The 10,611-nt window shown below is 36.9% G+C and overlaps 1 protein-coding gene across 1 annotated transcript; it reads right to left on the bottom strand.

Annotated features, from left to right (window-relative positions):
- LOC107730252 (insulin-like growth factor II) lies at positions 1-4,034 on the bottom strand. The gene is made up of 4 exons (XM_016541025.1): positions 3,806-4,034; positions 3,332-3,464; positions 2,394-2,569; positions 1-1,543 (listed from the first exon to the last, which is right to left on the bottom strand). Exons 1-4 carry the CDS (start codon positions 3,863-3,865, stop codon positions 1,307-1,309), a joined length of 606 nt encoding a protein of 201 aa, XP_016396511.1. The 5' UTR covers positions 3,866-4,034; the 3' UTR covers positions 1-1,306.
- Between the last annotated feature and the right edge of the window lie 6,577 nt (positions 4,035-10,611).

Genomic DNA, 10,611 nt, shown 5'->3' with positions numbered 1-10,611 from the left:
GAAGCTTCCATTGACTTTACTTATAAAAGGAGACATCAAATTTTTTGGTACATAGCATCTACATACATAAGCAGAACAACTAAAAAAGATAATATACAAAAAACTACCAGTTGTGCATGTAATCTTTCATTGGGACTGAATTTTATGGGTTACATCAAAATAAATAACGCCTTGATACAGTGCCATTACTTAAAGATAATGTTTGGTGGCTCAATTTGCAAGACCGGTCATACTAGGGTCAATGAAAACATTTTATGAGACTATTCATACATATTCAAGTATTTTTTTTAAAGCAAAAGCACTGGAATACTATGATTGTATGTTGAAAATATGCTAGAGGATATTGCTGATTTTCCCTTTAAAAAGATTGTTCGATATTTTGTGTGTATATGTGTAAAATACTGTCTAAATAACAGTGAAGACGATTTGCAAAGATAAAATGGCAGAAACTCAAACTGGAAAGTTATGGATACAATATATGACACCTCAAAACATGTCAGACTGCTCTTGTCCAAAGTCCAAGATGACTTGATTGCAGAAGTCCTCAGATATGATATCAGATTGATATTTTTGTGATGTTTTTTGACTTCCATTGCAATGCTATGTCATTTGATAGCAAAGGCTTCACCTTCATTCTCCAGGGCACAGATTATGGATCTTGAACAGCCAAGAACAGATACAGTTTTTCCTGGTTGAGCTCATCTCCAAACAACCAGTCTTACTGAATTGTCTTTTGAATACGATCTTATTTTTTTCCTAAAACGGAAAAACTCTTTAGCAAACTCCTTTTGAGTCCAAGTTAGCACCATAATGTTATCATATTTAGCAGTCCATAAAAATAGTGCTGTTAACATCAGTCCTTGGCTTTGCACAGCCAGCCAACATTTTCCTTACTTTTCTTCTGTCTTTATGCCACAGTTGTGGCATTTTAAAGGTGCAGGTAAAGGACTCTAATCTCGATAAATTCATTCCATAAAATATGACATCTAAAATAGGGTGCAAGCAAGACAGAACCATAAATGCTTTTGCAGAAGGCAGACTTTTGACATTTGCGTTGTGGCAGCTTCCTCAGCATCAGTTCTGGGCATCCCCATGATATTCATCAAGACTGCATTCATCTCTCTTGTCCCATTACATTCACTTTCAACGTTAACTTCTAGTGTTTCGAAGGCTGATAACACAGAGTGTTCATAATCTGGATTTGAGAAAGACGGTGGGCGAGTGGTATGACTCATGAAAAAAGTGCCTCTACTGACCAAGACTTGGCTATAATCCCTTCTTTGTTCCCATTTGGGAAAGGTGGCCATCATTTGTGGGACGTGTTGATCTGAATGTGTGGAAGGATGGCAGGACGTCTGTTGGGAAGGGTCATGAGGGGCCGGTGGAAACTGGCTTGCTCCTCGTCTTGGATTTTCTCCACCTGCCTCCTAAACTTTCTGGCAAGCAGGATGGATGGGACCCCTCTCCTTAATCTCTGGGCAGGCTTTCTTTGCCATACTTCATATTTGGAATACTTCACACCAAGAGGCCCTCCTGGGATGTCCTGCAAAACAGAAGAACTTGCTGTAGATTCTGTAATTCATTGACTTTGAAATTTTGAAACACCGTAGCTCAAACAATAGAGCATCGTGCTACCAACAGAAAGGTCATGGGTTGAACTGATGAAATGTGCATCTTGAATGCAATGTAAATAGTGTCTGAAAAATGTGTGCATGTAAACTTCAATATAATTATGAACAAAGCCAAAGGGTGGCTTCAAATCGGATGTGTCACAAACATAGGCTACTCTTACCCCAGTACATTAAACACATCCCAAATAGACTGACCAAAGTCAGACTCTTATTTGTTGAAAAGGGCGAGAGAAACAATACCCTCCTCGATTTACGAGTGTGAACGTACTGTTCTCAAGTGGGGCTGACTATTGTGTTGTTTGTTTTTGTTATTTTCAAATCCAAGCCATGGCCAGCTGGCCAACTGTCTTGCCAATGCTTAACATATTTCCATGCCAAGAGCACATGGCACAAAATTTTGCCAGAATGCGGCATAACACTTGTACTTGTTTTGGTGCTTGGAATAATGACATCATTGCACATGCTGTCCAATAGAGTTTTATGGTGTTACCATTGGCTTTTGTTTGTGTAACTAACTATCTCCCTCGGCCTTGTTCCTACATCATCTTTAATGCAGTCTACAGCTTTCTGATGATCTCTGCCATTTTCTACATTGCTCAGCGATTCTGAGAGTGGAGACGTGGTTAATATTGATTTTGGTGTGATAAAAACAGGCCGCGTGTCTGACTAGCCCGTCTAGTCTGAGTCTGTGTTTGTGGGTTCAGCAACATCATTGTGCTGGGCTTTCGACTGGGGGAGGGGGAGATAAACAGCTCCATGTACCTTGTGAAGAGCCTGCGATACTGTGAAGGCCTGCAGCGAACTGGAGGAAACATCTCGCTCGGACTTCACGGGCTTTGCGCAGTACTGCTGCAGCAGACGCAGCTCGCAGCTCCGAAAGCAGCATTCTTCCACTATTCCACTCTGAGGACGGCGGCTGTTTGATCTGTTCGGCCTGCCTGGGTGGGGGAAGAGAAGGTAAGCTATCAACTCCGGGGTTCCCCTGGAAAGCGACCAACGCTACCAATTCACACCCTATTGTTTATATTTCACCAAATCCCACATGTGGCTGCAGGCATGTTCCTAGGATTTCTGAAATCGGAGACTGCATCAACAGATCCCTTCTTTCCTTCCTGTTTTGTGACTCCCTTTTTATTTCTGGCACTAACCGATTTGATAAGGACTTTAGAATATCACAAAGAACAGTACACAGAAAAACAAATATTGTTTTGTGTTCCCAGGGATGTGTGAATAGCTAGCAAAATGGATCCTTTAACCTTGCCATTTGCCTACTAAACAGAGATAAAAGATAGAACAGCAGAAGTACAAAAGGGGGAAGTCCACCATAATCTGATAGGAATATAGGGGGCATACGAGAGAGAGAGAGAGAGAGAGAGAGAGAGAGAGAAATCTTTTGCAAACAACTAAACTTGCAGACACAAATTCCTTGTTTCCCCAAAATACTGACATTTAACAGCAATTAACAGCACTAATGGCTTTCACTGGTAATACTTGCTAGAAAGCAATAAGAGGCACGTTTCCTCTTTAATAAACACCCTCATTGAGACAGTCATTAGTGCACATGTAACTATACAAACAGCAATTTGAAAGACAAGACAGATGACAATGCCATACTATGACTACTTCTACAAGACAAATAGCTATGTACATGTTTAGAATTCCTGACAACCATCACACAGCACTGTCAGAGTTACACTTACCGATAAAAAAACCATCTTCCCCACACACGAACTGAAGAGTATCCACTAGTTCTCCACCGCAAAGAGTCTCCCCTGTTCTTACGGGGGATGCGACCATGAACAATGACAGAATGAAGAGTATCAGTGAGAGCATCTGTGAAATGAAAACACATTTGAGTGTGAGTCGGTTCATAGATCCGTAGTCAACCCGTATCGTTTAACAGAGGTTACTGGTGTGATTGTGCTGATTTCAATCACGAGAGCAAAGAGTGACACAAAAAGTTCAAAGTAACCGTTTAGACGCTATTATCCTTATCAGTGATACAATCAAGAAACGGCTATACGCTTAAAACAATGACGATTCTCCCAGCTTTTCTCTAAGTTTTACATATCGTCATGAATATTCCTAAACATGCAACTGTTATTACGTAGAAACGATGAAACTATGCGAATACATACTGCAACCTCAGTCATGTCATTGTCACTTTCTCTTACCGTTGTTTGTTTTTCCCCCGTTTTTCGGCACGATGCACAGAATAGATGGTAATCATCCATGCTAGTCGGTTTGTGGAAAACGGCGTTTACTAGTTGTTGTACTAAAGAGTTGCTTTGTTTAATTTCCAATCTGTTGCATTTCTTTGAGTGATGCTTGTGGCTGTCTCAAAGTTCAGAGGACAGGCAAGGTATATGTAGTGAGAGGCAATTTATACCAACAACACCCGCCCCTCGCACCCCCAGCCAAGTAGCGATGTCCGATTCGTGAACGAATGGTTCTTTTGAGTCGGATCTTTTTTTTTTTTTTTTTTAATGAACTGGTTGAACCGCTGCACAAATCCGACCAGAATCAGTACACTGAATTAGTAAGAAGAACGGTTATCGAGTCAACAACTCGCCGACTTTTTGAACGAGAACTTGTTTTGTGACAGTTTTATAAACGTTTAGCATTTCAACCAAGATATAGGCTTACGTTTTTAGGCTACTGTTGTTTCTTGATTCTGCAAATTATACTTAGATTATATTATACTAAATGACAACAAGCATTCTTATTAAGAAAACATTTAGAATATAAAATGCCGTTATTTGGAACGCTTTACGTGATGAAGTAACGATTCTCTCTCTTTTTTAGCTCTTTCTTTGAAATGAAGTGTTCAAAAGATCCGATTCGCGGACATGATTTTCCAATTACTGCCAGTCCGCTCACTGTACATGTGAACTGGAATGCTTTTCTCTTAATCAGAAGTATTCTGCAGCAAACATTGTCTTTAACCCAAAAAGAAAAAAGGTTCAAACTTAATGTTTAGATTTTCCCAAATTGTCTCTATTGTTGCCACTGTATAAATACCGTCACACACATTTTCTGCTCGTCTGATTCGGTCGCAGATGAAAAGCCTTAGTCTTATTAACCGTTCTTATACAGAATACTTGTGTTGATGCCAGAATATTGTGAAAGTTGAGCGCTCACTACTGGTTTATGTTTGAATGCACACTCAGCTGATAGAGGCGCATTCTTCAAATAGCCGCCGCTTTAAAATACCTTTTGGCAACAGGTCAGCCTGAGGAATTTTAATTGAGTGAACATTCTTCCAGCTTCTCACCATAACAAAGGGGGTTGCAATCGCATTCCAGTGAATGCAGACAGACACCGTGCTGAGATTTCACTCTCACGACAACAGTGTTGACCCTTTGTGCGACCGCGACATCTCAGGCGAAAACCTAAAAGGATTTAAGCTTTCTTTAAAAAGCAACTCCGTTTTATACGCTGATTACGACCCAGTAATGAACACAATGAAACAGATATATTATTATGCATAAAATTTGTACTTAAAACAAATCCCAGTCTAGAAAGTACAATAAATAAAGTGTTAGATGGAAATGAATGAACAATCAACATGTCCTGACATGCCTCAGACTGGACATAATGTAACTAGCAAAAACACTTCCATTGTCTGCCTGAAACATCAGCCAGTGTCATGCAAAATGTGCTCATTTTACCTTCCTCTAAAAGTGGAAATGGCCTGAATTGGGCATTGATAGTACCAATCATTGATTTTAGGACAAAAATAAGCATGTTTAATTCTATTAGGCAATTATACAATAAAAGTTCATAAGATGTTATTTTTTACAAATAGACAGGCCTAACACCACTCATTAAACAGCCTGTGGAAATGTATGAGTCAACGCACACAAAGGAAAATGGTTTATGTAAACTTAATGTTACTGTTCAATATAGTGTGTGAATATTGTGATACACTATAGCACGCTCTAGTGGTCCAAAGTAATAAAGCCATTGTAAAATGACTTTACATGAGTGAGATTTTACCTTATTCCGGTTAAAGTGAGGCAGTGACTGAATGAATTATTGGATTAACTAAAACTTTATTAAATAAATAAATTCTTCTAGAGAAGATCTTTATGTTATGTGTTTACAGTTTTTTTTTACAACTACAGTATGGTAATCTGATACACTGAATACAGTGACCCATGGCCATTTGAGACATACTGTTTTTGATGTTTGGCACTCTCTGCCATCAAGAAACTGCTCAGGCCTCTATTTGCATTCCCCATGTAACTCAGTCAGTCTAATCCTTACACCAAACACCCTCTTACACTCACTAGCTTATTATTAGAACAGCAATGTTTACCTGTGCAATAAAATCATTGCTCTACTTTGCATGGACATTCTGTGTGCTCACAGAAGTAGCTGAACCAATGCATGTTAATGTTGTACCTCCTAAACTTAAAAAAATGACAGTGGAAAAGCCTCACACTTTATCATACGTTGCGGTATATTTGCAGTTTTAGACAGTGTGTATAGGCACATATGTTGCTTGTCACTGATAAAATGTCCCATGTAATAAATGTGAAATTTGATTACATAATGGGAACCTAAATATTTAAATAAAGTTAAATGCGCTCTGAGAAAATAAAATTCATTATAGGGAAATACACAATGTGGCAAAATGGCTGCCATTGTGAAGAGGCGATAAAGTTCCCTTGTAAGTTTGTCTCTAAATTGTCTCCTGTCCTAGAACCATTTTGAAAGAGGACCTGCTCTTCAAAGGTCATATGATACCTCGGTATAAGAGGACCTTGTCGTGACAGTTTACGGACTGCCAATCGGGTCACTGCCGCACCTCGTCACGAAAGTTTATCATTTGCACATGTTTTTAAGCCTTGCCAATTAAAGTTTCAAGCGCAAAAAGACACAAAACAACTCAATTCAGTACACTGACAACACGCGAGCCCACAATTGAGTTCTCTTTTGTGACACCTTGCTCTTGAATGGAAAAATACATCTTGCCAATTTGAACATTTAAGTGCCAATTAAACCATTCAAGTGCAAGAAGGTGTGTTCACAGTGCAAACTATTTATGTCAAAATACCCGCTTGGGTGAGTATCCTCGAAAACTCTGTTATGTCGTAAGTGAACATAAACAGTTGATAAAGATGATTCATTATATTGGATCCATGCATTTTGTGTTAAAGTGACAGCTCCTAATTTATTAGCTGCTGTGGGTTCCTTAATGTTAATCCAAGAAAAAAAGAGAAAATCACTCACTGCTCTTGACTGAATAACTTTTGTAGCTTTAGCAGTTATTATTCTATATTTAATTTATACAGTGAATACTATGCAATGTTATTTATATTTAATTATTCAATTTATGTACCAGAACACAGACAAACCTGAAAAATTGTTGTGAAAAGCATTGTTTAATTTGTATTATAATTTGCACTGGGGCCCTGCATGCATACCTCAGTTACGGCCCTGGTGATTGTTCTTAAAAAAATAAATAGTAATATATAGTGCCAGTGCCTTGGTTTTTATGTGTTTTTGCATATGAGACCTCTTCTTCTGCAAGGGGTAATTCTTTGAAGCAGGCAAATTCACTTCAAGTATTTGGCAGTCCCTGGTCACCTATAAAGCATCATATGATGTGATATTATTTATTCTTTTTAATGATATTTAAATTTATAGTGATAACTCGTATCGTTTTGTCTGATATAATGATCTGAAATGCCTGAAAAGTACTAGAGCAGACCACAGTTGCAATGGCTAGTTCATAAGAATCTGTTTTTCTGCAAAATGTGTGCTCAAATAAATCTATTATGAGTCAGGCATTTTGCATTTAGTCAATGAATTTAAAACAAAATTAAAATTGACAGAACAAAGCGGTGTAATTTCAGACTATTTTTAATACAATAGTTGAGACGACCTACACATTTTAATGCAGCAGGCTGCATTTTATTTTTAAGTTTTCTTAGCAATTCCTTTTTTTTTTTTTTTTTTACAAAAAACTAAACATAAAATGTACATTACAGCCATGATAATGAGTGCATAATCTCATTTTGTAAGCACATTTCCCATGATCTTATGATGTACTGTATTAGCTCTTATTGTGAAAAAACTGCATGTTGTGTTCACTTGTGTTATCTTTTACTAATATTTAAATTTGTTTGATGATCTGAAACATTAAAGTGTGACAAACATGCAAAAAAAAAAAAAGAAATCAGGAAGGGGGCCAACACCACACACCACTGTACATGGCACCATATTGCATATACATTTAGGATTACATATTATAAAATTCATGCCATTCTCTTACACATTCTGATCTTTACCTAATAATTATCTGTCTCATACACTGTACAAGCCAGAAGTAAAGCAACATTAAATTACACAACTACATGGTGATGGGGAGAAAGCAGCTTAATCAAAATAAGAAGACTGATAACCTACGTGAGCAGACGAAAGTTGTGAAGGTCCTCCAGTATTTTCTGTCTATCATACAGCTGTCCTTTCCTGAAAATATTGGTAAAAACCAGAGTCAAGGGTAATGCTGGACAAAGATGTGAGGACGTTCTCCATTCAGCTGAATGGAACTGTAAAAGTCTATGTTCACCCCGAGAATGCAATTTCATGATATCACAGCAACAAACTGCACTGGGCCCCGGGTACCCTAACCTAGCAACAACCCTCATAATAGTATAAACAGCTTTTATGTCTGCAATAACATCATATGAGAAGGGTGGATGCCTCGAGAAATACTACAGTATGTGTCCTCCAATGTCTCTGTAGCTCCACTTCCAACCATTCAATCTAGAGTCAGTCACCAATCCATCACCTGAATCTGTGCCATGGCCCTCGTTTGCACTACGCTTTACTAAAGCACTTAAAACCACAATTCACACCATGGCAGAGTAACATAAATCTGAAGAAAAATACAATATTTTGAAAAACTTACTTTTAGACAAATAGATGAATAAGCATGTAACTAATTTTAGTTGAACAATCCACATTTTCAAGTTGTTTACTTTGACAATTAAGAGTCGACTTAAATGATAAAAGGAACACAGCCAAACCCAAATCAGTTCAAATAAATCAACTTGGCATTAGGAGGCTCACTAATAGAAGAGCCATCATTGACGAGGAGTTGTCTGTTGACTTCAAGTAGTTAAATTTCTCCTAGTCGACTCGTACACACCTTCATGGCTGTTCAATAAAGAGGGTGTGTTCTTACCTTTGTTCATAGAATTATTAAGATACCTTTCACCATTTATAATTTTAATTGTCCTAACCTTGCTTCATCTTTTGTTTAGCATCACAATATCTTACATCCCTCTTCTTTTGAAGTAAGGCATCTTAAAACAAACTGAAATTGCAGTGACTTTGCTTTGTTAAAAGTATTTTTGGTATACATGAAAATAATGAAGCATCCGTGTGAAAAGTGGAAGTCTGATAGTCTTCAAGGTTCTCAGATAAAAGATTTTGATTAAAAAGAAATCAATAAAAATGACGAAATCACTGCGCTCTAGTGGCTCAGGGTGTGTAGATCCATAAAAACGTATTTTTTTTAAGGAAAAGCTGAAAGATCAGAATTCTTTTTCTCATTTTTAAACTTTTCATTATGCAACACAACACCTGTAAAGAGACATTTCAGCTATTTAGCCGAAACGTCTGCTTTGCATGTGCCATGTTGCATAATGAAAAATGTAAAAAATAAAAAGGAGTGCAGATCTTTCTGCTTTTTCTCTTGAAAGAAAGCAAAAATAAGAACATAATTATCAACTGCTGCTTTGGAGTTAAGAAAAATATCTGAAACACTATCCAAGCATTCCTCTTATTACTGAGAACAATGACATTAAAATGCAACACAGGCCCAGATAAATGCTGGTGCATGTGAAGATATGCATACTAAACCTTTCATGTGGACTAAGATTTAGATTGAAATTGACATATATTCAAGTGCTCAAAGCAAATCACAGAAATTGGAGTAGAAGGTTACAGTGAAGTATTTGAAAAATAACCTTTTTTTAACAGAATGCATTCTTGATGTCATAGAGATGATTGGTGCAATTTTACAAGTACAGTTTTGTACTGTAAAATACTGTAAAGCTATGCTGTTTTTTGCACTTTTAAAATTGAGTACTTGGCCCCACTTTATATGATGTCTTTAACTACTATGTACTAACATTTAAATTTGTCATTTGATACAATCTACTTCTTGTATATACAAGTTTTAATTGTACTTACATTTAAGAAATACTGCATGTACATACATCTGTAATTTCTGTAATTACAGTACATCTATAATTACACTGTTGACCCTACCCCTTAAATCTACCCAAACCTGTCCTTAACCTCACCCGTATTACATCTCAATAGCAGCAAAAGCATAAACACATCAAGTACATTGTACTTATTAATTTTGTAGGTTGTAGTTAAAAAGGCACCTAATATAAAGTGGGAACAAACAATTAAATGAGTAGTTTTAATACACCGCATTCGTTATAGAGACACTGTTCCAAAGTTCAGCTGAATTTTTTTTAAGAGGAAACATTTTTAGAGGAAAGGTAAAGGCTTAACCACATGTCTCTCAGTTTTAGGATGACGTCAGACTGTTTACACAGGAACACAGTTCAATTTATGCAGCTCATGGCTTTAATGACTGGACTAAAAACACCACAGTGATGCATCCAACTTTGAATATATCAATGGAAAATATAAAATGCAATGAAATTGCAATAAAATAATAATGTCAAAAGTAAATTATGTTAAAGTAAATTAAGTAAATTATGTCCCAGCATCTCAGTGAAGCCTCTAAGTTATATTTATGAGAATAATCTTATCATAAATTTTTCTGTATGAACCTTTATCTTTGAACAATGTCCATAGTATTTTATTATAGACCAGACATGAATAACTGAGGAAAAAACAGCTTCCATTATTCACATTATTACTGGTAATGTGTGTATAGTATGTTTAATGCTTCTTCTGAATTTCCAAATACAAGTACATGTAC

Source organism: Sinocyclocheilus rhinocerous, unplaced genomic scaffold, assembly GCF_001515625.1.
Source record: "Sinocyclocheilus rhinocerous isolate Xijiao unplaced genomic scaffold, SAMN03320098_v1.1 scaffold368, whole genome shotgun sequence".
NCBI lineage: Eukaryota > Metazoa > Chordata > Actinopteri > Cypriniformes > Cyprinidae > Sinocyclocheilus > Sinocyclocheilus rhinocerous.
Note: the sequence above shows the minus strand (reverse complement) of the source record. Positions and strands in the feature narration are given on the sequence as shown.

Excerpts from the sequence above, each read along its gene's own strand:
- LOC107730252 (XM_016541025.1), bottom strand. The coding sequence starts at position 3,865 with ATGGATGATTACCATCTATTCTGTGCATCGTGCCGAAAAACGGGGGAA. Across the intron at positions 2,570-3,331 it reads GGAAGATGGTTTTTTTATCG|GCAGGCCGAACAGATCAAAC; the intron begins GTAAGTGTAACT and ends TCCCCCACCCAG. Across the intron at positions 1,544-2,393 it reads TATCGCAGGCTCTTCACAAG|GACATCCCAGGAGGGCCTCT; the intron begins GTACATGGAGCT and ends TCTGTTTTGCAG.